Source organism: Patiria miniata, unplaced genomic scaffold (assembly GCF_015706575.1).
Source record: "Patiria miniata isolate m_02_andy unplaced genomic scaffold, ASM1570657v1 HiC_scaffold_9, whole genome shotgun sequence".
In the NCBI taxonomy this organism is placed as follows: Eukaryota; Metazoa; Echinodermata; class Asteroidea; order Valvatida; family Asterinidae; genus Patiria; species Patiria miniata.
In genome coordinates this window covers 20,938,975-20,966,417 of record NW_024037076.1, presented here as the reverse complement: position 1 = coordinate 20,966,417, position 27,443 = coordinate 20,938,975, and the positions used below count along the sequence as shown (strand labels likewise).

General features: G+C 40.2%; 3 protein-coding genes and 1 non-coding gene across 5 annotated transcripts in view; 2 read left to right on the top strand and 2 right to left on the bottom strand.

Moving 5' to 3' along the window:
* The window catches only part of LOC119720713, a 30,010-nt gene extending 29,385 nt beyond the window's left edge, over positions 1-625 (bottom strand). Inside the window, exon 1 of the mRNA XM_038190521.1 lies at positions 464-625. The gene's annotated coding sequence lies outside the window, so the exon portion shown is untranslated. The remainder of the gene's footprint in view (positions 1-463) is intronic.
* Positions 626-776: 151 nt separating this feature from the next.
* Positions 777-18,393, top strand: LOC119720712 (alanyl-tRNA editing protein Aarsd1-B-like). Of its 2 annotated transcripts, none has more exons than XM_038190518.1 (12): positions 777-860; positions 2,449-2,577; positions 3,299-3,316; positions 3,857-3,998; positions 6,210-6,267; positions 7,502-7,658; positions 9,004-9,120; positions 11,848-11,978; positions 12,862-12,928; positions 14,363-14,509; positions 15,958-16,052; positions 17,812-18,393. In XM_038190518.1, the coding sequence occupies exons 1-12, from the start codon at positions 822-824 to the stop codon at positions 17,942-17,944; spliced, it is 1,233 nt and encodes a 410-aa protein (XP_038046446.1). In that variant the 5' UTR covers positions 777-821; the 3' UTR covers positions 17,945-18,393. The 2 variants fall into 2 exon arrangements, with proteins under 2 accessions (XP_038046446.1, XP_038046447.1); XM_038190519.1 differs by having other exon boundaries at positions 826-860; positions 2,412-2,577.
* A 497-nt stretch (positions 18,394-18,890) lies between these two features.
* Positions 18,891-21,360, top strand: LOC119721081 (nanos homolog 3-like). Its single transcript, XM_038190971.1, has one exon. It carries the CDS (start codon positions 20,065-20,067, stop codon positions 20,677-20,679), a length of 615 nt encoding a protein of 204 aa, XP_038046899.1. The 5' UTR covers positions 18,891-20,064; the 3' UTR covers positions 20,680-21,360.
* Positions 21,361-21,669: 309 nt separating this feature from the next.
* Positions 21,670-21,742, bottom strand: Trnaa-agc. Its single transcript has one exon. It is a non-coding gene; the product is annotated as a tRNA-Ala (tRNA).
* Between the last annotated feature and the right edge of the window lie 5,701 nt (positions 21,743-27,443).

Below are 27,443 nucleotides of genomic sequence, written 5' to 3'. Positions count from 1 at the left end.
TTTCTTTTATTTTCACAGCTCGGATTCTGAGTGGTTCAATTTACGTCATAATCTGATAATGGCTGCATCACCTTTTTTTTTAAGTTTGCAAGAAAAAGAATGAAAGACAACCTGAGGCAATACCGGCAAAACTATCGTTTACTAAAAAAACGGCACAGCTGATATAAGTGATAAGTGATAGGCCCTATGCTAGTATGACGTTATTTTCTGAGCCAAGACAGCCTTAAATTTGTTGACTCGGCTGACACACTTGTGATTACTGTAGTCTGTTCTGTACAAAGAAAATGGAGGCTAGGTGGCCCGTTTATCTACCCATGGAGGAATACCAATGAGGCCAGCTATCACTACCAGCTTGAAATACAAGTGTGGTCTGTGCATATTGTTTTTATTTTAATTATAAAAAAAATGAATCCATTTCATTATGCAAACACATTCATCACATAATTTTATAAACAACCCTTACCGTGGTCTGTCTCTATGCTGAACCACCACCTTCCTGTAAGCTACAGGAAACCATTGAAGGCAAAATCTTCGAAAATGCGACTGTAAGTTCTGCAAAATTTGCTGTCATAAGCCTCCATTTTCGCCATCTCTTTTGCCCGAAGACATGTCAGCTTTCGCTGCAATAAAAAATATGTAAATTAGTTGAAATGATACAAATATGTTTAGCATAAATTCTGTAAAATAAAATTAGATTTTAATATAAGTGCAACAAAATAAATAAATAATTCCTGTCTATATTTACTTTTTGATTTTTATATGCAGATTTTGTACATTATTTATGATTAATTAGAAGTGATTGAAATAGTTTTAAATCCAATATGGCGTTCGCCTGTCAAAAGAATAGTTACTTGCAAGAGGTATTTATTTCACGTTTTCTGCAAAACGTAAAGGGATATTTCAAGGAAATGTTCTTTATGTTGAGGATGAAATTGTTTTCAACAAAACTGGTGTATCAGGGTTACGATTGGTCCTGTTGCAATTAAAATAAAAGGTTGTTCAGTTCACGTTACACCTGCAGACCTGCAAAGTGCAAGTGCAACGCGCACATGATTTATATGGGCATGATGGGCATGATGGGTAACTGAGGGCGCACTTTGGTTTTTACCGCTGTGAAATAAGGTCTAAAATATTACGTTTCACAAGGCCATCCCACCCGCAGCAAGTGAACACAAGAACTTACATCTAACATCCCTAACATGAAGTCACAGTAATGAGTAAATGTGAATAAAGTACTGGACTTCCTCTGGACTCCAGTCCTGGAGTTTCCACCTCGGCCCTATATTTTATCGTTGGGTAGACCCGTAAACGTGGCGATGTATACAACAAGCCACGTTCACGGTTGTTCTAATAATATTGAAATATTTTTTTACCCAATGATAAAGGCTCAGGTAACTCCAGTCATGCTCCAGCTAGACTTCCTCCATATTTAGCATGTTTATTGTTTTAGAGCCACACAGAAACAGTGTGACACAGCGACGCGTACGCGTGCGCGTGCTAAAATTTCTGGAGAGTAGTGTTATATAAACACTGATAAATGATAAAACCTAAAGCCCAGCAGTGGATATTTGACCATGAACTGGTCCCCGATTGTTACACTGGCACTGCAGTGAACACTTGCAGTGAGTGGTTTTTTTTGGACTGGTTCCATGCTTTCATTTATTGTCATGACTTTGTATTCACGAGATGGGAATCAGACCTATAGTGGAATCTGGCGACCAGAATTAAAAGCTTTTACTGCGGTGGTGTCACCCTCACGCGCATGCTGCACGCGTTCTGAAAGACGAGGCGCACACGCATTTTGGTATTCCTATTGGTCGAAGGAGCCCGGAGTGCGTGTGTTCTACCTGAGCGCGACTCGCTCGAGCCTTATCATACATGGACATCGTTAAATTTTCCCTGGAGCATGTGGAGTGACCTATCAGCCATCAGAGAGCGATAACATGTCCTAAAAAGTCAAACTAAAAAATTGAAGCATTTACTGAGAAAAACTTTGACTTTTTCAGACCAGTCTCATAGGGTTTGTGCACAGGGTGTGAAATGATGTCCAGGTATGGAATTCTTTCCAAAAAATCCTCCAAAGCCACGAATCAGGAAAAAGAGAAATATTCTGCAATTAAATGTAAGATTTGATTTAACACAATAAAAGAAGACAATTCTTACTTTTTGGGACACAAAAAATAAAGTTTCAAAAACAACGGCAAGGCTGGTACTGAAACTCGAGCGGCATGCTTGCAAGGCGGGCGCGCTATCCACTAGGCTACATGTTTGCTTGACGCGAGTCGGCAATTTAATATGTTACATATATGGTGTAGGCCTACCTGTATACACGTACATGAGGGCGCTATATGGTCTGCTGGCTTAATAACGGAAATTTTACCTAAGTTGGTTTATCCTTGCCCTTTTCACAGAACATCATGTTTGTTGTGAAATCTTCATCTCTTGCAGTTGACCACAAGGGTGGTGTCCTGCACACCAGCTGAGCTGAAGCAAGTAGTCAATGGCAAGAAACAAACTCTCCAAGGCTATGAGGTTATCACAGAAGACACGGTTCTCTTTCCGGAAGGTGGTGGCCAGGTATCGGAGTAGCTTTTCTGGTATTTTCAATTTTGCCAGAGGGAATTTTGAGGGCCACCCATTTCCCACTTCAAGTTCACATGAGCTCAGAATGGAATTTACAGAAATCATCTTTTCGATCAGAATTCAGGCCTTTGAAAATCCTACATGTATGCTCTAAAAGAGATGCAAAGCAGTAGAAAAGATTTCTTTGTGAACATTTTCAATTTCAAACATGATGTGCCACCTTGGGTAGATATGTTTATAAATTGAAATTAAATTCTGTTGCAAAATTGTTTGACAGAAAAGTTTGTTCAGTCATTTTAATGAACATCCACTACAAGGTACATGTGCACACGATGAAGTGGCAAACAGATTTTCTTGCACAAATATTATAGTTAAAATGGAATTTATGATTTCTTGTTGATTTCTTCTTGTAATGATACTAGTGATGATACTCATTAGCTTGTTTCATACAGTGTTTGAAAAAAATGTGGACAAAGAATGAAAAATAATGAAATTTTAAAGTATTTGAAAAAAACACTCAAAAATCTTTCATTTAACCCCATATATCACATTCTCAGCCATTTTCATGAGAAAAAAAGCTGATCATCAGCAGATTTATCAAATTAATACAATTTATCAAATTGTGACTTTGTTACAATGCTAAATAGATACATTCATGTCTTTCCTTGGTGACATTTTGAGTTTTCAGAAATTTTTTTTTTCTTCTTTATTTTAGCCAGATGACAGGGGAACGGTAAGTTCTTTTGTTTTTAAATTCTGATAATTTATTAATTGGGTTTAAGCAATCGCATGTTACTTTTTTTTCCTTTTTTTTTGATGTAAACAACATACACTCAGCGCAGTCTGAGTGTCGGTGAGAAAGGTACAAAATGTACGAGCTCACTTGAATGGGACTTGAAACCATGATCTGTTGCAAGTTGCAGACGTCTTTAACCAGTAAGCATCAGCCTTGCCAGGGTATGCTGGCCGGTTAGAATCTGATATAGCAGCTGATAGTGCAATCGTATCTTGAAGGGGAAAAAAAATCTGTTTTTACGCTGGACTTTTCTGGTAAAACTCACCAAGGTGAAAGTCACTTTATCCAAAGTTTGTGTGAACACACCAGGCAACTATCCTCTTGTTGACTTGGTCAAGCAATGAAGCAGAAATTGGTCATGGAAAAAGTAAAAAATTTCAATAAGTCGTCTTACTTCATTGACATCTTCTAACCCCTCATGGTAAGTAGTAGTCATGGGACTTATCCACTCTTTGTGACCCCCCCCCCCCCCCCCAGATGAACGGCATTGATGTCCTCAGGATAACCAGGAGAGGAGCTGATGCTGTCCTCTTTGTTGAGAAAGCCATAGAAGCAGGGACGGAGGTTGTACAGAAGGTGGATTGGACCAGGAGATTTGACCACATGCAGCAACACTCAGGTAGCTGGAGAGCTCTTTCTTATGCACGTTCTCATCTCGTTTGCTTCTCATAAGAAATAATTGCAATGAATCAAAATGTACACTAATATAGTTTGCTGAAACTTGACATGAGCACCCAATGGACCCATAACTTCCAATACATGTACCCTCTACAGTGATGATTTTAAATTCTTAGGTTTCAATTACTATTAAGGGAATGTGTTTGGTCAGTTTTAAACAAGTACGTTTAAAACCAGCTAGGGGCCTGGTCATGACGTGACAGGCTCTCGACCAATAGGAATGGGTAAACCAGGGTTCTCCCCACGTACAAACGTGCGTATCGGCCCGATACGCTGGAATTGCGGCCCGATACGCCGACAAAAATGCCGATCACATTTTCAGCCCCCGATACGCACAATATAATTATTATACAAGCCATTAAAATGCACAACATAATCGTTTCATACACCATTATTTCATCTTGACATGCAAAATCTTGACAAAAATCCCGCATTTCTGATGCATGCGTGATCAAAATGCACACGATGACGGGTCTTTCGCGTCAACCGCCAGCTATATATTAGCGCATACAGCACGGTACACTGGTTCCCTTCGCGTGCTAACAGTATCAATGCTATGATGAAGGACCGGAACCAGTGACTACTGCCTCGTGCGTGCATACATGATGATGATGTCGGCCGAAGTTGGATCGTAAAAACACCAAACAAACATCGATGCAGAAAGAGAATTTCTGCAAATTAATTCACAGAACGTGATCTTTATTTTCTGTGTATGTATTTTCCATTAAAATGACGAGATTGCAAAGCTCGAACTTGTGGCGAAACATCGTAGCGTGCTTCTTAGAAGCAGTAGGGCCGTACACAGTGCAGTAATGCACACTGATACTGCGCGATGTACGGCTGGCCAGACTGAATGTTGGCAGTGCCAGGGGCCGTGATCGATGTACGTTAAGCATAGTGGAATCAACCTCCTCAAATATATTTTTAATTAGGTGAGGCAAGTTTTAATCACTTCTGATGGTCAGTCTTGATAATTTTCGTGGTGCAAAGGAAAATAATCCAGGCACAAAACTACATGATTCCTTGTTCAATATGCTCCATTCAATCATGTGTTTTTATTCCTCCATGATTCAATCAGCAGCCCAAAAAAATGGCAAAATAATTTTTCCGACCTACCGACGCTACTTTGAAAGCCATGTAGTCGGAAGCAAAAGTGATTTTTTTCTTCACCTTAATTTCTTAATTTGAAACTTGCTTGTAAATATAATCCATACTTTCTAGATCAAGAAGGTTTAACACAGGTTTTGAAATGTTGATTTTTTTTTTTAAGTTAAAAACGTTGATATTTTTTTTCTCTAATTACAAAAAATATCACAAGATCTCCTCTAAATTTTAAGGAAAAATCTTCCTTAAAGACTCCCCAGATTTGCTCTAAAATGCACCAGAGAGCCTCTAAAGTTCAAAATTTTTCGGGGCCCTTAAGCGGGCCCCCGAACCCCACGCCGTGGCTTCGCAGGTTGGTGAATCACAACAAAACTTCCCCCACAGGTTTGAAAAAATCCTGGGGAGAACCCTGTAAACTGTCGCAGGTATTTATGATTAAGGAAATATAAGCATGGAGGAGCAATAATAAGCATTTGGTTTAGGATTGGTTAGGGGCCTGGCTGCCAATAATGACTAGATCATGTCATATTTTGTTTCTCTACGATCTAAAATAACTTGTATTTTCATATATCAAATTTTCCTGAATTTCCAAATGTATCAACTTTGAATACACTTTGCCACTTCTTTAGAAATAAAATACAAAAGCAGAAATTTGTTGTCCTGATTTAGGCGCCATGCTTAGTACAGGCCTGTCTGAAACACTTTTCAGTGATGTTGAAGTGATACTTTAAAACCACCCATGTGAATGGCTCCCGGCCAGGCCTAATGTCCTGATGCTGCGGGACATTAGAAATACTGCAAACCTGGGAAATGGCTCTGAAAGATCACTTAAAGGATGTGACTTTTATTATTACTTATTGTCCAATGTGTTGTTTTCAATTTTTGGGTTTTTTTGGGGGGGGGTCTCTTCGTGCTGTGAATGTCATCGTTGGCAAGATTCCAAAAGCAGCACCATGCTGATACTTTTAAAATTCTGAATACAATTTATTAAATTGTTCATGTTTATTAATGTCTCAAACCTAATGGTATTCTCCTCTTTCTTTGCTAGCCCAGCATCTGATAACAGCTGTAGCTGAGGCCAAGTATGGCTGGCCAACAACATCCTGGTAGGTGAAATACAATGCAAGTTCAGTCTTATCCTTATTTATGGAGCTAGCCAGTCGGCAAAGAACACGGGCACTTCCATGCAAACTGCATGTGTTCTTGTGAGAGTTTGTTTTTAAGGCAGAGACAAAGGTTCATATGTAATATTCCACAAGAGTTTTTTGTTTGAGTGTAAGTTCCTTATATGTGACCGGCTCCTCAAAAGGTTATTATGTCGCAAAAATGTGAAATTGAGTTCTTTACATGGTTGGAAAGCCTACAATGTAAGCTTTCATTTGGTATATAATAGGGTTCCATAATCCCTCCTGTTCTGGAGATATGACATATTTGCATATTAATTACTTCCTTGGAGTTCAAATTACACAACTGAGAAAACAGGCTTTGAAATAGCTGGCTTTGTTGTAGAACAACAGAAGGATGCACACAAAATGGTTGTTTTTTGCCACTTCGTTCATCAAAATTAACATTTCTGTGAATGAAACCTGAAACTGTAGGTATTAAAGGTGTCATTTGTGACAAAAAATGAAAATCACAGTTTGACAAAATTTTCACCCTCTCAATGTTGAGCGAGCCATTACACAATAATGCTCAGGACGACTTAATACCCTTTTTTTGTGGAGCCGGTCACATATGTTTTAAATTGTACCAAAGAGTGGTGCACAAATTGTAATGTGAGCAACCAGCCTTTTTTTTCATCTATACCTGAATTTGGTCTACAGTTTTTAGTGTCCACTTCAAACTTTAGTATGTTGGTTAACTTATGAAAATTGGTTATTGCTGTGTGACTGAGGAAACTACTGAATTGAAAAAAAGACAATTTTTGCATGTTCCTTTTGTGTAAATCGAGTAACCACATTTCCAAAGAGTACCATTCTCAAGTGAGAACATACAATTTGTTTTTGTCATCAGAGAAAAGCCTTGAATATCAGGTATGTTGATGCAAAAACATAAATATAAATGTAGATACTACTATGAAGACCACTGCACTCAGAATGTTAAATGATGCAAAAAAAAGTGTAATGCGAGTAACCATGGAATTGCCCAGAAAGATTTTTGAAGTGTTTACATTTTACATGAAATGAACTTTGGTTCCATCATAGGCAAATATGGTATTGAGGCTTCCATGGAATTGGACTGTACTCAGGCTCAACTAAAAAAAAAAGTTGGACATTTATTTAATGGATTTCTGCCTACAGTTGTTATTTACATTGATCAGTTTCTGTGCTTGTGTTTCAGGGATTTGGGGAAGGAGAAGTCCTTCATTGAGATGGACACACCCAAGATCCAAGCAGAACATATGCAGGAACTGGAGAGAGAAGTCAATGAAGCAATCAGGAAGCAGCTGGCAATGACTCCAAGACTTGTAGACCTGGGATCTGCTGTGCTCAATTGTGTAAGAAAACACAGACATTCCTTTATGGGTTCTCTGTGGGAAAATTCATAGTTGAGACATTCATAGTTAAGGCAGTCACAGAGTGTGGTTGAGAGGAATATAGCTGGGTGCATAATGAAAATTGCGCTTAACCCCCCTAGCCTACCCTTCAAGTTTTGTAAAACCAGTTTTACCCACACAGTTAGCGCCCACTCTTCAAAATTCCACTAAGGTACTGTAATCTTCTGTGGAGTGCTTCAAATTCCAGCACAGATTCTTTTGTGTGGTTAGCTCATGAGGGCTAGCAGGCACACTCAGTCAGGCTTCACTGCTCTCTGCAGTGCTGTTTTTTTGTGTGCAGTGACTCTCGGGGAGTGCGTTCGATTACTTCCCCCGCGCTTACTTGGCAAGCGCGACAGCGTTTGATTTACCTCTCACGTGACTTCTCGCGCTTACTCAAGCCTGGCCCAAGTGACCGACTCGCCGAGCCGGTTAGTTGGGTAAGTATCCCACAAGGCCACGCAATAAACATGGTTGCCAACGTGACATCCGATGGGCGCCTCAGCTTCCAGAGCTACAGCTACATCTATTGTCAGCTCGTCCCCGCGTATTTTCAATGGGCGTGGACCAAGACCTAGCTCTAGACAGATGATTCAGATGCAGCCTCAGTGTCGTGTCAAAGTTCAACTTTCCAGCTCGTGCACGAAACACTACCAGAAACCGTTGGTTTATTTAGCTCCACTGCGCATGTCTGTCATCACGCGAGGAGGAGGCACGAGTAAGCTGGGGGAAATAATCGAACGCACTCAGTGTAACATAGTTATCCCTTCACCTGAAACTGACCTGCAGGGTTTTATGCATTGCTCTGAATATTGACTTCCCACTAGGAGGGTTAAGTGACCCTTGTTTAATAGCAGTTGTAATGTTTTGCATTATTGCTGCTATGGGTACATTTATGCACAGAGCCATATTGCCATTCATTGAAATAGGGCGTGTTCTTTGATTATCTGGTACTCCCCTGGCATTTCGACACACATGCTGCCTGCCTTTTGGACTGTGATACTTATTACAGTTGACTCTTGTTAAAGCTCAGCCAGACCCAGCTGAAATATTTGTTATCCAAATTTTATAAGCAGATTGCCAGTCCCATTTATTGTGCACATAAATGCACAAATAAGACCAAGGTTTTGTGTTCACTTTAATATATATTGATTTGAAATGCTCATTGCCCATAATGTGCCAGATAAAATAACCATGCAAAATGGTGATTTAACAAGGAACTTTTTCGCAAGCCATATATGTACTATCCCATAGATGCAACGTATTACTAATTGTCCCTTGTGTTTCCACACATACATGTACCTAGGTACGAACAAGAGGACTACCAGAGGATCATGTTGGTCAGGTCCGCATTGTAGAGATTGAGACTATAGAAGCCAACACCTGTTGTGGTACCCATGTGGCCAACCTTAGTCATCTACAGGTGAGCCTCGATAATACAGGGTGGGTCAGAATGATCTGGACCCAAAGTAAATTAAATATTAAAAATATGTAGCGATTATCAAAACAAGTGCAGATGAGATATGTTGTAGGCTGGTATGTTGGACATATTTGGTGAACGTTTCATGTATATCCATTGTTTTGAATTTTCTTCAGTGTTTAAAATGCAGCCACATCTGTACGCGATTTCAATAAATTTGTTTAGTGCTTTTCTTCAAAATGGTACAATGGATATACATGAAACTTTCACCAAATACATGTATGTCCAACATACCACCCTATATTACATATCTCATTTGCACTTGTTGTGATAATTGCTCCATATTTTTAATGTTTTCTTTAATTTGGGTCCAGATCATTCTGACTCCCCCTGTACTCAGATCTGGTGTAACAGACCCAACAGGATTGCTGAAGAATACATGTAGGTAATGAAAAATAATAATCAGTTAAGTGCAATTCAGTCAGTTAACCATGATATCAAATTAATGATTCAGAGAAATGATCCGAAACTCCTAGTCTGTAATCTCCTTGACCATTACTAGATGGTGGATGTATAAGATTTTTAAAAAAATCATTTTTAAGTTTATTCACTGAGGTCTTGACAGCTCTGTCACAGTCATTACCGTAATTTCCTGCGGATAAGGCGCGCGGCGGATAAGGCGCAGGTCCCTAAAATCACCCAAAAAAAATTCAAACGCCAACAGATAAGGCGCACTGCCGCATAAGACGCATGTTTGACCGCACACAGAAGAACACCAGGCGTCACCCGGTGTCGGTACATCGCCACAAAGGGGCCATTGTGTTGCCTTAGAACGATCACACTATTCGGAGGATGAATTAAACCGTAACCACATTGGCTGGTCACATGTAGAGCCATGAAGCACTTTTCCCGAGACGATAAGTCCAGTGCGGACAGTGCAAGTCGGTAAGAGCGGCTCAGGAAAGCGTACATCCGGCCCGAGCGCCCTGTTATGCATACAGAGACCGCACGAACCTGCACGTGCAGTGGCCGAACATTTTGTAGAAACACGCTGCGGTGTATCATCAAGTCTGAGCGGTAAAATCTCGTTAAAATATATATTTCAACGGACAAATACATACACAGAGAAGAGAGATCACGTTCTGAGAATTAATTTGCGGAAATTCTCTTTCTCCACCGATGTATGTTATTTTCTACGATCCAAATTCGTCCTGATACGCTACTGTAGTCATGCACGGAACATCATGGTCTGGTACCGTACGTAGGCCGTAGTCACTGGTTCCTGGCCCACATCATAGCTTCGATTCTGTAAGCATGCAATGGGAACCAACGAATACTGATGGCACTGCTGCCGCACGGAACATCGTACAGCGGCATGGCTTCGACGACATGCATCACAAATGCGTCAGAATTATCGGCCTTTTCGTCAAGATTTAGCGTGTCAAGATGAAATAATATCGTGTAAACGATTATGTTGTGCATGCAAATGGCGTGTGTAATATTACTGTGCGTATCGGCGGCTGAAAATGTGATCGGCAATTTGTTTTCTGTGTACGGTGAGTAATTATACTGACACTGTGACAGCTCGGTTACTTCTCCCACGCGGCCTGGGTAAATTTTCCCGTGTCGAAAGTCCAAGTGCAGACAGTGGTCACATTTGACCATTTCTCATTTTACCATCGTCTCGGTAAAACCTTCCAAAAAAAAAGTCCAGTGCGGACACGGCTAAAGTCTAAAGCAGACTTCGAAGATATCCTGTACAATAAACACCCTCAACGTTCACACAATAGAACTTGAGTGAATGCGATTTCCAAACATTTAAGTAAATCTGATTGCAGCATTTTCGGAATGAAAAAACGGCCACAAAGAAAAACGTTTGTATGACGGCATTGTTGGAACGAAAGCACGATCACTAAGGGGGATCAACGCATTGCGGCATTGTTGGAATGAAAGCACGATCATGGGGGATCAACACATCGCGGCATTGTTGGAATGAAAATACGGTCACAATGTCTGGAGAGTTGAGCCTTGGTTGACCGCATTATTGATTGCGGCATTGAAAGAATTCTTCACACAAAGAAAAAATGAACTCAAGCGACACCAGATAAGGCGCACCTGTAGATAAGGCGCAGCGATGTTTTTGTGGTCTAGAAAGTCAGATAAGACGCGTCTTATCCGCAGGAAATTACGGTACATAACACTGGAATTGCCCTTAGAGTATACATTTTTACGAACTGAACACTTTGACTAATACATTCCTTCCACCTATGCAGTCATGGATGACTGAGCACCATTGATTTTGATAGAAATGCTAAAAACTTTCAAAGTTAATGTAATGTGAGCAATCAAATACGCCATACGCCATAGTTTTAATGTGGTGGTGTATTAAATGTACAGCATACTGTTGTTTTATGAGAAATGTCAGAATTTTTGACATATCATTTGAAAGCTGTCAAGCTTTGCCAAATTTGCATACAAAACCTCAACCTTTCACCACACTGTCAGCATTTTTGGGGGTTCATTTGAACATTTTAAGGAAAATTGCAAAAATGGATGTTCCCTATTTTTCAAATTAAAATGTAAGTCTGTATTGGCTTTTGGTATATTTAAACAGACATCTTATAAATGTTGGGGAACCAATGGATAAACTGTTGCACAACAGAAATTGGTGCCTTTATTTTATGCTCGTTTTGAGACACATTCTGTGACAGTTTATTTTTGCTTGGTCAGTCAATCAAACTGCTGGGTGCCGAGAAAGGAAAGAAGAACAAGACCAACCTGTATTTTCTGGCTGGCGACAGGCTGCTCAATTACCTGGGCAAGTGCCTGGCCAATGAAAAACTCCTTACAGGGTTCCTCAAGTATGTATCTTTTTTATTTTTACTCTATACAATATTTGCTTTTGCTGTAATTTTCAGAAAATTGATGGATTTGGGGGTTAGTATTTTATAGCAAATATTGTTACACTGACCTGTTTAAAGTGTGTTCATTAGATGCTGCAAAAACAAAGAACGAATTGCTGTTCTTGTAGTCTGTTTCCCATACCCTAGAGGTGAGCGGATTATGGCCAAAAAGTGCTTTAAAAATTACAGAAGTGGCAACTAGCGTATACAGCTAATTTTGGTATTTTTTGAAAGTCGGGACCTTGACTAGTTCAGAAATAAAACTTACCCAGAAATAAATATTTTTCAGGACTGCATGTTGATGACAGAAAAACGTCTAATGGACACTGCTTAAGACTGCAAAGATGGCTTTAATTATTTTTCTTTTTGGCAAACTTAATTGATGGAGTGAATATGAATAGACGTACATGGAGGTTAAACACGTTGACTGCTGACTATAGATATAGTTGTAGTGATGGCATACCAGATTTTGCCACTACGAGTATACTCGTAGTAAAGTAAAGACTTTTGTATTGCAAACTGAAATAATGGCGTCGCTGAAAATGCAACAAATTAGCTGCTGCCAGTTTGAGAACAAAAATGTTTTGAATGGTTATATTCAAATTATCAAGTTTTTATTTAATAGCACTAACAGTCCTGAATCCTCCAAATTCAATACGATTTTGCACACCCCCTAGGGAGTTAGGGTTAAGTACCAAATAAATATACGCACATGCGTACATCACTTAATTGGCAAAGGGGGCACCCTGTAAAAGTTTTGTCTGCGGTCAACATGTTAAATGCTCATGCTGACAAAGGCAGTCCAGCATTTCATATTGTGTCATTTGTCTGGTTGATAAAGGTGTGGACCGGAGGGCCACCCACAAGCAGCAGAGAAGATCCAGAAATCATTGAAAGTAGCCAACAAGGTAAACATCAGGGTGGTTAGCAAGTCACTGTAAGTCAATCACAAGTCATTCAGTCTTATATGTGACAAGTGAAGTGACACGGTATTCAAACGAACTGTGACTATCAAAGGCCTTGTCACTGTTCCAGTGTTGTAATGACTTGAGTCAATGACTCGACTTGAGTCCATCTCGAGTCACAATTTTTGGCGACTCAACTCGTTTTGAGTCCTAACCGGTAATTGACTCGACTCGAATTGAGTCACTGCGAGCAAATGACTCAAGTCGAAGGCTAATAACACTTGAGTTCCAAAACTGTGCAAAATATAATTGTGATGACTTATGGTACAAAGTTATTTACATTTATGTTTGTGTACTTCGCGTTACCATCAAGTTGTGGCAGCTTATCTTATACTGATATACGCCGTATTGCCCACTCCCACCTCACGGTTTTATAATGTAATGCACAAACTACTATCCTGGAACCAAGGGATAAATGCATTTCAAAATTCTTGGTTTCATCATTGGCTTCGGGTGATTTTTTAAGCCCTTGATGGAACACCTGCTAAATTGATGTTCTGCTTTCAAAAAATTATTATATTTCTATATGATCAGGAACAGTTTCGTATGTTGCAATTTGGTTTTGACGTTAGCGTAAATTTTTCCAGACCCAAAGCCAAACCAGAGGTAAAACCCAAATTTTGCTTGTTATTAACTGTTTTACGTAGATCTTTGTTACAAACGTCTAGCAGAAGCTGTCTGTTAGGTACCGCGCAGCACATTTTTAGTCTTTGGATCTTCATAATAAACTGGTGCCTTGTGTTCCTTCTTCTATTCTGTTATTAATTAGATGGTATTCATTCAGTATGTCCAATTGACTCGACAGCACACTCTGACTCGACTCGACTCGACTTGACTCGGCCTTCTTTACCTAGTAACTTGACTCGACTTCATTCACTTTCTATAAAATGACTGGACTCCACACGAGTCACAAAATTCAGTGACTCGTTACAACTCTGCATTGTTCTCACCCCATTCACTTTGACCTGACTTGTGGTTTGTAGTCAAATTGTGATTGACTTGCGCTTGACATGATTATAACTATGGTAAATCTGACAGGAAAACTCACAATCAAAAGGTTACACTTCAGTGATTTAATTTATTTCTTGCATAGTGATTTACAAACCTTCATCTTTTTAACTTACTTGCACATTTTAACAAAACAATTGTCGACTGCCGTGATGTGGGTCATGTGTTTTTACCCCTTAAAAGACACAAAGCACCCTTGGCGTTTCCTCAGGTGCTATGTGTCCCTCAAGCGTAAAAAGTCCCACATCGGAGCAGTCACCGGCACTGTCACATTGTGCAATTGCCTACAACAACACATGGTTTGTGCACACTGTTTTCTTGCAGCACAGAGTACTGAATTTTGTTTACAATATTTTGTTTGCTTCTCAGAGCACTACCACGTTACTGAGGGACCTTGCAGCCCTAGAAGCCTATCGCTACAACAACCAGGCCAACAAAGATCCCGTCTTCGTCCTTCACCGGAAAGAGGGTGACTTGGAATTCCTGAATATGGTTGCAAATGAAATCAATTTGCAGGTAAGGAAAAAAACCACAAAATCGCCATTGGCACTTGTAGGGTTTTGTTGGTTTAATTCCTTCAACTCACCAGACTTGGTTTAACGAAACATATATTTTTGTAATCTGCGTTATTTAGAAATATCTATTTCACAACTGGACCCTCTTGAGGGTATTTTGGAATTCAAACTTAATAACAAAAACTGGCTTGAGTAAAGTCTTAGCAGTTGCGGATCGTAGTGGGGCCAACCGTGATGGAAAGAAAACATATCTCTGTCACAGTATGGTTGTCAGTTACTTACCACTGCCTTGAGCAGGGGTGGCGGAACTGTGGGGGGGGGGGGGGGACTTGCGCCCACCCCCCCCCCCCCCTGATTTTCCCAGGCCAACAAAAGTGCCCCTCTTGTGGTTATAAATGTACCCCCTCAAGATAAAAACAAAACTGCCCCTCAAACGCACACGTAGGAGAGCATATGATTGCGCTACAAATGAAATTGTCACCTCTCTTGTAATGCAAAACTGCCCCTCAAAATCACAAGAACCCCTCTCGCATTAACAAGATTGTGCATCTTCTTGAGATGGAAAACAACCCCTCGAAACCACAAATACCCCTCTCGCAAAGATTTGAATTGGCAGCGGAGGACTTGTGATGGACTCAACTACATCCCTGCACCCCTCAGAATGTTTATTGGTAGTTCTGCAGATTCTTTATTTTTCACCCTTCAAACAGAAAAAAACCACTAAAAATTGAAATATGAGACCAAAATGTTGACAATCCCATGCATTACCAATGCACTGCTTGCTCACTAAAGCACATGTACACGTCAATTTGAACGGGTCTATTGTCAACTTAATCATAACTACCAACTCACATAGTATCAACATAAAAGAGTGTGTGTGCTTTGTTCCGATGTGGGGATTCTGTGGAAGAGTGCATTTTACTTGTGTGAAAAAGGTTATTGCATGACGACTACCGGGGTATATGTATGTACTTTTATCCAGAAATGAAGAATACAGATGTTTCTTCACAAGGATTAATGAATAATTCATTGAACTTTTTTTCCGGAGCAATTTGAAAAGATAAAGATATAAAACGGGGGTGAGATTTGTCAGGATTTCTCCTGATTTCAGAAGTTTCCAAAAAATCCCTTTGAAATCTGGAATTCGTGAGATTTTACCGAAAGTCTCTGTATTAGGAAGGTACAGAACAAAAGAAATGAGTTTTAAAGGGGTGCCTTTAGGCAAATACACACATTGCTCTGGGGCCTTCACCTTACCCCTAAACCCTCTGTTGATTTTTTCGGATTTTTCATTCCCCCCCCCCCCAATCTCACTCTACTCCTAAATATCTTGTCAAAAATAAAGTCTTTTCCACTCAAAGCTGTATGGTGTTTTACCTATCAATTACAGGCACTTCTTTTCTGAAAAAGAAAACAAAATGAAATGTTCTTATTTTATTGGACTAACAGAATTGTCTAGCGCTCTTGACAGCTGGTGATGAGAAGGGTGTAGGACTGTTCCTAGTAGCAGGCCCAGATGACATCATCAAAGAAGTCGGACCACAGTGAGTAGCATCAAACATTCATTGATTACAAAGAGTTCCAACAACAAAAATTTACTGGTATACAATAACAAATATTGACATGGGTAAGGGTAGATTTATTTGGGGAAAAAAGTCGCCATGAAATCAGGCCGGTAGAGTGAAAATGTCCTTACCTTGTCCCTGTTGTACATGGGGTTTTGATCCAACTCGGACCCAAACCAACTCGAACCCATGCCAGGTTGGACCCATGCCAACTCAGACCCACTACCAACTCGGACCCACAACCAACTCGGGCCCACTACCAACTCGGACCCACGACCAACTCAAACCCATTACCAACTCGGACCCATTACCAACTCGGACCCATTACCAACTCGGAGCCATGACCCACTCGGACCCAACTCGGACCCATCTTGAGGACATGTGTTCAATCGTTCGATTGGAAAATGTTTGACAAAATCATTGACAATGACATAGCCCTATATTGATACAAGTATAGCTTCATTTGTTTTCATAAAAAAAAATTAATTGCAACATCGTTCACGCCATCTTTTCTTACTGTAACAACAAATTTAATCTCAGATTAATCCAAACTGTAGATAGGCCTAATAGAAAAATAAAATTGGAACTATGAGCACTGAAATATAAACACTTCCAAACACATTTAGGCCCCCTATTATTAATCTTACACATAGTAATGCATTCAAAAAAGTATTTTTTATACAAAATTGAAGTCAATAAATGTAGAGATAAATGAAGTCGTAAAAATGTTACGAGTAAAAAATAGGCAAGAAGAAAATATAAGTCACACCTTCTAATGTACGAAAAGTAAAATTGGGCATATTATGAAATAAAATAAATTAAATTAAATTAAATGTAAGGTACAGATCTAAACGTGTAATTTCCAAGCTTTAAATTACACTAACACATTTACAAAAAAAGATGTATAAATCATACATGACACATGTTTGTTTCTCATTTTGTTCCACTGTTACGTGCCTCTGACGAAGTCCTTACTACGTTACTAAGGATATTAGGCCGCTCTAATTTTTTGATAAAAAAATGTAAACTACCAAACAAAAATGATTCAGTCATTGTTTGGTCCAATTTGGTCATTGTTGGGTCCGAATTGGCATGGGTCAGAGTTAGCATGGGTCCGATTTGGTTTGGGTCCGAGTTGACCTGATACTGTACATGGTATGCATATCTCTGATGCCATTTTTCATTCCTTTTTTGGTAGTTAAGTATTTGGGTGTGTTCCATGGGTGTGTGCACAGTCACTGGTAATTTTATTTGCATTATTTTGTATTTGATTTTAGTGAGTTCTGTATGTCCCTTCCCCTTTTTGTTGGGGGGGGGGAGGCCTCAGATTGTTGTGTTTTTGGGGTTTGGTCTGTGTTTGATACGTCTGCAATGAATCCCTGTTCTTTTACTCTCTAATAGAAAGAAACGGCTTATAATTTGTAATTATTAATACTTGTGCAGCGACCCTACAAACAGCAACATTTTTTTAAAGAAGGTGAAAATGGGCAATGTACGTGTAGGCATTATGTAATGTTTGTGACCGAGCTTTTAAGAGCTCAGTGAATAAACCTCGGTATTTTTCAAATCTTATACATCCATCATCTGGTAATGATCAAGGAGATTGCAGACTAGGAGTTTTGGATCATTTCTCTGAATCATTAATTTGATATCATGATTTCACTCCCTTTCATAAAGCTGGAATTGCCCATAGTAGTAGTCTTCTACTGACTTCATTTTTGCCACTTTTCTTTGGAAGGATTGCTGAATGTTTGGAGGGGAGGGGAGCATGTAAGAATGGCCGTTACCAAGGCAAGGCTAACAAGCTGAGCAAGCGATCCACTGCAGAGGAGACATTACATCAATATATTCCGAGACTGCCAACCTGTTAATGTAAAGCCTCTGCCATAACATGAAGCTTATTGGTTGAGCCACCGCCCCTCATTGTTTGCCAACTTGAGAAAAGTCATGTATCAAAGATGCTCAGCATGTACAACAAAAGTTTGCAGGTTCTAATCAGTTCTAAAACCGAAACTGGATGAAGGAGAATTCTAAGTGTTCCGTTTCTGTTTCCCTTTAATTATTTTACGATTTGAAATGTGAAGCCTATCATCTCAAATGTTCACTGGGTGAAATGCCTTTGTTGCTAATTGTTGCAACTTTTATCGTGATTCTTGGCAATGTCATGTAGGCTAATGGCACCTGGGACTGATTTTGATAACAATATAATTATGGTTACAAATCCTTAGGCCAAAAAAAAGGCTCCGGTTTCTGGTCTGCACGCGCGTCGCCGTAGCTGTGCGTGTTTGCAAAATTTAAAAAAAAAATCAATATAAGAGGGTGTCTCAAAACCGCCAAACTCACTGGTTTGACTGGAATCCTGCTGCTGCACAATTATTACGTGTTTTTAGATGGTGTTCCGATTGAGTATAAGCTTTATGAGGCCTCTCTGGGCTCCCATATATTTTGCACTAAATTTAGTCGGGCACCATTTGCAGATGGTGTTGTCATTTTGGTATTGTGCGTCTGGAAGCCAGACTGATGGAGCGATGGTCGTGTATCTGGAACCTGTAAACGTTTTTCAATCAGCGCAATAGGTAAGGCAGCGGACTAATGACCAGCCTGGCAGCTCATGCACGATGTCGATGTGGCTATAATATGGTTTAACGTTACTACCGTTTTCTCTGATTTTTGTATTGACTATCTAAATTTCCTGAAGAATGTTCGTGTCGGTCGAGATCGTAAGTGGGTGCAGAATTCTCAAGCCTTATGGCCTTGCTGAGGTCACCTCAAGCTCCACTCTGAAGGATATTTTTGAGAGTTTTAAAGGGATCAAAACGTGATCTGCAACATCAGCCGACATTTGAAGAAAAAAAAAGTAGGGGGGAAAATCAACCTGCGTCGCCGCACCACTTTTGGGGCAAGCTCCATACCAGGAACCGGGATTTTGTTTTGGCCTTAGCCTACTTTTTTATGATTTTGGTTGATCTTTATTATGTGAAATACACTTATTTTATTGTTATTTTCATTATAATTAGTAAACCTGAATTTAAAGGATTATAATACAAATTTATTGATTTATCCTTGGAAAGACTGTGTTATTCATTCATGGAGGTATGGTTCATTTGATTACTAATATTCTCTAATCTTGATACTTGACAAAAATTCCAGTCGTACTATGATCATGTAATTTAAATTGTAAATGTACAAATCTTCAAATTCCCGCTGTTAATGAAATAAACAAGGAACATTGTATACCAGAACGTAATACGTGTACATTTTTTTTTGGCGCAACATGTTTAAATGTTAACTGTTTTTATCCTTATAGTGGAATTTGGTTTGTCTGAACGTCGAAGCAGAATAGTGAAACACACCATAGAAATCCCGCCTATTCTCTTGAATGCCCCTTTTACGAGTTGACTTCTCAGAAGTTCAAATCAATGGATCAAGGAAAACGGAACGCGTGTGTAACGTGTCGGGAGTGGTCAGGTTATCAACCCCGTAGCATTTTGGGGGATTTGTGAAGAGCTTTTTTGTGGTACGTGTAATATTCAGTGAACCCTTCCTTTGAAATTGGTTCAAGCATACATAAGCCAGCGTGGTGTCTGTACAAATCAGTATGATAACTTCACTGATAGATAAAGGAACCACATTTCATTGTGAAGAAATTAGTTGGCTTGGTGCCTTTTGATGTTCCGCGGCCAACGTAGCTAGAACGCCCTCTTCTAGCTAAACCGCAAATTGAAATTTTTTTTAGGGCGAGTCGTTTGCCCTCTATTGTTGACTACTCGCGTGTGATCGTACCGCCGTCAAGTGGTGCGGCCAACATCAAGGGTATCACAGATGCCGCTTTTACCTGTTATATTGCCGCCAACGGTTTCTTCTTATTGTCTAAGTACCGACCTCATTCAAGATTTTCAGGATAAAATCTGGCCAGTTCGTCTGGTGGTCATCACTTTGGATTTCATCCATCAACCAGTAACATCAGTTTCGTTCCCGAGTATACCTCAAGATGTCCACCAGCTTTTTCAGTTCTCTCGTCATGCAAGATAACAAGCCAGACCTCGAGATGCCTGTCACAGAGCCAAGAGACTTTGACCGCTTCCATGACTACCTTGGCCTAGCCCGTCTCATCACCAAGACCAGCATAGCTTCTCCAAGGCCTACCTCTGTCTCGGAGTCATCTGAAGATCAGTTCCTCGGACTCCAGACGCCAGAGCCGGGCCAAGAGACCAGCAGCATCGACAGTGGGTCCACCATGGGTTTTCGTCCCTTCACAATCGATGAGCTGTCCCGTGATGAGACCTGTCAACCATCTCGACGTGGCAATCGGTGGATGGTTCCCAAGCCAACCTGGTGTGTCTTCTGCAAGAACAACGGCGAGAGCGAAGCGGTCTACACCTCACACATCCTCAAGAACAGCCTGGACAAGGTTGTCTGTCCTAGGCTACGGGCTTACATCTGTCCACTGTGTGGAACCAGCGGAGATGAAGCTCATACCATCAAGTACTGTCCAACCAACCTGGGCAGCTTGCAGCCAGCTCCGTCCAAGTCAAGACCAAGCAATCTCGGCATGTTCATCAGCAGCAGACTTCTGCCGTCAGCAGAAACCAGAGTTTCCGTATGACCATTGCAAGGAAAAACTCTAAATCAAACGGCTCTTTTCAGAGCCAACACACATTCCAAAAAGAGATATGGTTCATATGGGCTGCGTTTACTGTTATGGTGTTTGATTGTATAAAAGCTATCCATGGAGGTAGGAATTTTATTCCTACATCCAAGAGGTATTCAACCTTGAACAAAATAGAAGTGCATAAAAATGTGTACCACTTGCATGAAAGCATGCAGATTAGAGTAGGACAACAGGAAGTTATCGATCCCAGTTCCTTCAGCATGTTAAGAGAGCGGTCTACTTATTATTATTTTTTCTTTAAATTTGGAAACGAGGGAAAGTCTATCTTTTTTGCCATACATGTATTTCATCTGCTTTACATAATAGCCCCATGTCTTTTGTGCTAATGTACAGTGTACATGTAATAATTTCCGAAATCGTGACAAGAGATAGCCACTGCTCGCTGCATGACCATAATTTTACAACAAATTATTTTCAACAGCAAATTTAAAAGGTACATGTATTGTAGTCATGTACAAGTACTTAGCAGCGGCGGATCTACGTGGAGGGTGGGGGCGGCAGTGGATTACTCTGTGCAAGACTGATTACATGTTTATGCTCATCAAAGTGACCAGTTTTTTAATTGTGTGATCATTTTGTAGAAATGTCACCTAAATAAAAAGGTAATAAAAAATAAATGCCTTTCAGGAAATTGAATTTTTTTTGGTCTCACCGTTATGATTGACGTTAAGGGAAGAGCTTAGCAAAGTACATGTAGTTCGGCCCGTCACTTTTTCCTTGAAAATTAATTCTTTTATTAAATTTGCCAGTATAAGGTACGCGAAATTGAAAACCAAGAAACCGTTAAAAACGAAATCAAATACATGTACTTTATAATGTGAGTTAGAAACCGTATTCGTACCCGACTCCTTGAAACATCATGAAATGGAATTGTACATTCTGTTGCAAAACCGAACGGGAAAAACAGATAAAATGAAAATGTACTGGAGGATCCGGGTATCGATCCCGGTATCTCTCGCATGCTAAGCGAGCGCTCTACCATTTGAGCTAATCCCCCAGTCTATTTACAAATTTGTAGCTTTGTCTATTTTAAAAAGAAGCACTTCCATCGCAGTTAGAACGATGCACAAGCCTCAATGTCATTCACATCACGTGCTTCTTATGCCCATCATTTCTGAACAGGCCAACGAAAGTTGACTGTAATTTCCATCATCTGAATTTCTCATCGTGTAAGAGCCTTCTAGGACGCAGCCAATTTCGCCCGCTAGGCTTTTTTGGGGGGAGCCTTGAATAAAGGCTAGAGGACAAAGCACTTTATAATTGAAGTAGACTTTTTTGTCTGATTCATGGCTCTGCCACTGAAAAATAATTGAGTGGTCGGGCACAACCACTCTCTGTTTTTGTTCTGATAAATCTATATTTACTCCCAAAAACTGTGACGTCATCAAACCGGAAGTTCGGTGTTACAAATACATACATGTACATTTATATTTCCCAAATTTTCATACGTTATTTAACTTCACAATGAACATCCACTGCGAAATAAATCAGTATTCACTTCCCGTTTTTGACTAATGACGTTATCAAGCCAGAAATAACTTGTATGTGTACATTGAATGTTTACTTAAATTTAATTGATTATCCTGGAAAGGATTTAATTTCCTGATACTCATTTTTTTCTTAGATAGAAATATTCATAACTTAACTGGACAGTGTTTCATAAAATAGTTGTCTACCCGACCACTCTGCGTTTGTAACAACAAACGCGAATTTTTGGTCTTGTATGACTAACAACTTTTGGTTGCATTGAACAGAAATTCTAACCCAAACAATAATTGGTTATAGAACAACCCAATGTTAGTTGCAGTTTTCACCCTTTCTTGGGTAAAATTAGCCTGGGCAATTTTTGGTGGATTTTTTAAAGGGAATTGAAGTCCGAGAACCGCCCAGCGTAATGAGGAGTCCTGCAGACTTAACCACGGTGTGGCCTACCGTACCTCGCTCGAGGAGTGCGAGATGAATTAGTCTCCACTCAAGAGCGGCGATAAGCCATGCTCCCATAAGAAAGTGTAGACGGTACACATGTACATGTATACGTATATGCCTATACCTATAGACTGCTGTGTAAAAAAAAAAATGGCATCACGGCTGCGCCCCGCCCGACCCCAATCACGGATCCTACACACAAGGATGTAACGACTCGGCCAAACTCCTGGTTAGACGCGTGATAACGGCCAGTACAGGTGGGAATATCGTGACTGCTCCATGTTCCGACACCCGTATGTTCCGACGCCCGTATGTTCCGACAACCCGCACAAGATTGTGTTACTCTCGGTTAGGGTCAGGTTAGGGTTAGGCCCAAAAAAAAAAAATAAGTCGGTCTCTGGTCAGCGCGCGCGTCGATTTTAATCATGCGCGTCGATCTTTTTTTTTTCCAAAATATTCCGCGGTAGCTCCAACAGCGCCCTCTATTTCCGCCCCTCCTCAATTTGTTTTACCAAAGAGCACCAAGGAATGGGAAATTGCATCAAGGCAAATGATCGAAAGCCCCAAGGCAAATTATGGAGGACACCAATGTACACGAGGACACCAAAAAAGCAAAATAGTACCCCACCTTGTCTGTACAATCCAAGCTTGAAGAGAAAAAAAAAAAAAAAAGCCGCGTCGCCGCGTCAATTCCGGAACTTTGGTCTGACCAGAGACCGAATATTTTTTTTTTTTTTTGGGGGGGGGGGGGGGGAGGGCCTTAGGGTGAGGATTAGGAATATGTGCAGTCAGAACATAGGGGTGTCGGAACCGTGTGTCGGAACAAAGGGGTGTCGGAACATTGAGGTGTAACCCGAATAATTGTCAACAAAGACCCTTTGGCGGCTTTCAGATTTGCAGGGCTCTGTGCCCGATCTGGTGTCGAAGTCTGTCAGGCCCGAGCTAATTATGTTTTTGAAAACATGTATTCATGATCCTACGTTTTTTGCCTTTATTATTGAATTATGATAAGTGATAAGTAACTACATAACCATGTTAACGCCCATAACCATGTTAACGCGCATTTGTTTCATCGGTTCGGGACCACATCTCTTCAAAACTGTTTAATGAAAGCCTAATTAAAAACCAGATTTGGGTAAACGGTGTTCTCCTCGGTAAAAGGTGTCACATTTGTCGTTTATTTCATCTTCATCTATGACGACAAAAACTGCACATTACACCGAAAACTGCACAATACCATCTGTTAGATCCTGAAGTATTTAATTTTTTTAACAATATTTCGGAACAAGTAGGGTCTATATCTTACATAAGGAGCGGTTTTGCTTACAGTTTTATGAATATTTCCGTTTAAGATGTCATGCAAAAAAAAACCCACCCCGACAAAATGGCACACCTGGAACATTTGCGATTAAAATGCCAACGGGTATGTTAATGCCCGTTATCATGCGTCCAACCAATTAAGGCAAGTCCGCTCAGTGCATTTGTACTAGAGTCAAGAACAGTCGTTCTTTATTTGTAGGATCCATGCTCCAATCAACAGAAGGAAGCATGCAGCCCGGTTGAAGAATCACTGCAGCAAAAATTACGCGTCTATAGCAGGGCGTTAGATCTCTTTAAACAATTGCTATGACGTCACACTGTTGTTAAAAATGTGGTTTCGGATCTACGAATCTCTTACACTGGTCACAAAGTGTGGATTTGGAACGACGAATCTTTAGTAAAGTGTGGATTCGGAATTACGAACCCACACTTTGAACACGTCGGACAATTCGTCACCGTTTTCACGAAGAGCCACATATTGTCAAAAATTACCTTTTCTCCGATTTTAATTTTTTTCAATATTTTGCTTTAAAGCTATAGTCCATCATTTGTAATTAGTGCATTTTGTTCGTTTGAAGCAACAAAAGTGTTTAAAATCTAATGAAGGATACTGAACAACTTACTTGATGAAGTTTCAGCTCAGCATCAGCTTTATATTCCGAGAAAAACAGCATTCTAGGATCTCAATTTCAAATCAAAAGTTGCTAAATCATGTTTCGAATTGTTTTGAATTGCAGCTTTACGCGATGTCGCGCACTGATCCGACGAGTTATAGCAACCGCGCGCGCCTGTGCGTCGTTCCAATGCTTGTGCGCGCTGCGCCGAATAACAAAACGAACTACTAATTTAAATTTTCCTACGGTGCTTCTTAAGACGCACCGTTGGAATTGCCTTCTTTCGTTGATTTCTTCAAAATGAGAGCTTGCCAGAAAGGATAATTTCACAGGGAGTTTAGTCTCCTTACTATCTTTCAACCAATATGTTTTTCAACAATAATTACGCCAGTTACTTTTTTGGATAGCTGCAAATAATGGACTCGGGCTTTAAAACAAAGGTACTTTACCATTTGGACATGTTTCTGTAAGCAAAACATCATTAATTTCCAAGTTACATTAATGTTGCAAGTGGCAGAAATCTCGATAAATGCATTTTGCGTTTTCACGAAGAGCCACATACATTTTGGCCCTTTGAACGCGTACAAAACCCATTGCACGGAAAAACGTAAAAGTAGAGATTCCCGTTTTCACGAAGAGCCACATATCTTTGTTACATTTTCAGCTGCGTGCGCGTGCTCACGCGCGGCCGGCTATGGAAATACACGTTGAACAGAAAGGGCCAAGATGTCGGAAACCTGTATTTGCGTTTTCACGAAGAGCCACGTAATTATCTTTGCTAACACCAATAAACTGCTATATTAAGTCTTATTACCGGGTTCATGTAAAAATTCAGCTCTCGTAGAATCGTGTGATGGTTTCCTTGCTGCACAAAGTTGGTGCAAAGTGGTATTTTTGGCTGGTTTAAAATATGAACAACTTCTTTTGCGATTAGCTCAAAAACGCTTGTTCTTCAAAATCCACATAATGTGGCTCTTCGTGAAAACGTTGACGAATTGTTCTCCATAATGAGCCTGAATAGGACCGTCTGCGTGAAAATTTGCTTTCCGAAAATTAACAGTGCATCTTCACTGTCAGATTCTCAGCCGTCACTGCAAAATCTACTTTTAATCCTAAAGAAATCGTCGTCTGAACTATCCATTTTGATGTAAGGAGCCTATACACACAAAATGACTTGGATGCACGGGTGTGGCGATACACATGCTAAACACGCCAGGAAAAAATGTTGCAACCTGCCGCCACCTCCGCGCTTGTGTACAAAGTCTATGGCGAGTCATTTCAAGTATTTCCTAACAAAATTGGAAACATTTCTCAGTCCCAGATTCATGTCTTATCGTCACTTTTGCAACGAATGACCTTCATTAAGATGATATATGAAGAAAAAAGTGGCGTCAGGTTGCAACATTCTTTCCAATTACTTCTATTGGCGCAATGGTTTTTCGAATAATACACTCGCAAGTGTGGATTCTTAATTTACGAATTCACTCGGCGCTTCGCGCCTCGTAAATTCTTAAATTACGAATCCACACTTTCTCGTGTATATTCTCCTTAACGTATCACACGAAGACCTGGGAATAAGCCGACATTAACCTCCACCAATTACTTCAGTATTCAGGCGTGGTTTTTAGATCAAGAAATTTCGGGCATAAACGTTTGGAGGAAAACGTATGACCCGATTTTAATCATTTAGAGAACGAACCATAGAAATTGCGCCATATTAGCCTTTATACCTCTCCCACTCGTGACGTTGTTGAGTCAGTTTTTGTAACCGAGCGTACGCTTGAGTTCATGGCTGTAATAAAGGATACAGTGGGGGGGGGGGGTTCTCAAGTGACTGTTAGGTCCAAACCGTCGTTAGTATTGATACAGTTTTTCTCTGTTCTTGAAAATGACTGCATACACTAGAAGCAACTATATTTAACAGTAAAATGCTTAATACTATTATAGAAGGCTATTTCATAATAATGCAGTTGCGTTTGTGAAAGTGTGGAATGTTGTATATTTATACCATTAAATATAACCTAATGTCAGATTGTGTAAGATCTTTCAATCCCTCACCAAATTTCGAAGTTTAACCGATCCCAATAGGCCTACATGTAGAATACGTCAGAATTTAACCATCATCATTCAACAGTCTTTGAAACTATTTTCATGCAATCATCGGCACAAAGGGCCAACTTAAGATGGGATTTTTATTTTAATGTTCTCCCGTTTCCCCAAGTATGTCACCTATAACAGCATTTGAATGAGATATTAAAAAATATTATTACAGGATTTACGAGTTATTACGAATAGTTTTTGCGTTCCTTAGTGGGTTTTATTTTTTAGTTTCTGAGTGTACGGGGCTGTACGAACCGCGCGCCGTCAAAACGATGCCGTCAAAAACGATGCCACCGTGCAAAGACGGCCAATGATCAAGGGCGGATCCAGAACACAATTTTTTTTGGGGGGGAGCCAAAAAAAATTTTGGCCCCCCAAAAAAGTGGGTCCAAAAATTACGGCGTGGGGTTCGGGGCCCGCTTAAGGGCCCCGAAAATTTTTTGGATTCTAGATGCTCTGTGGTGCGATCTGAGGCAATTTCTGACCACCTTCACCAATGTTTTTTGAGGAAAAGATGGTGGTGTACTCATTGCCTGCCTTTATTGCGATGTCACATAAACAAAACAAAATTGGTTTCGTTTTTTTTTGGGGGGGGGGGCCATGGCCCCCTTTGGCCCCCCCCCCCTGGATCCGCCCTTGCCAATGATGGGCCGTCCACTGGAGGTACCGGCCTGGCCTCCAGGAGGATGAGTTTAGAGAGATGGGTTTAGTCTGTCCGTAACTTGTGGAAATTATGTG

What these genes read in the sequence shown, in the direction of transcription:
- LOC119720712 (XM_038190518.1), top strand. Translation starts at nt 822, where the DNA reads ATGGCGTTCGCCTGTCAAAAGAATAGTTACTTGCAAGAG. An exon ending in CATTGAAAGTAGCCAACAAG is followed by an intron (nt 12,929 to 14,362) that starts GTAAACATCAGG and finishes TTTGCTTCTCAG; the next exon opens with AGCACTACCACGTTACTGAG. An exon ending in ATCAAAGAAGTCGGACCACA is followed by an intron (nt 16,053 to 17,811) that starts GTGAGTAGCATC and finishes TTTCTTTGGAAG; the next exon opens with GATTGCTGAATGTTTGGAGG.
- LOC119721081 (XM_038190971.1), top strand. Translation starts at nt 20,065, where the DNA reads ATGTCCACCAGCTTTTTCAGTTCTCTCGTCATGCAAGATAACAAGCCA.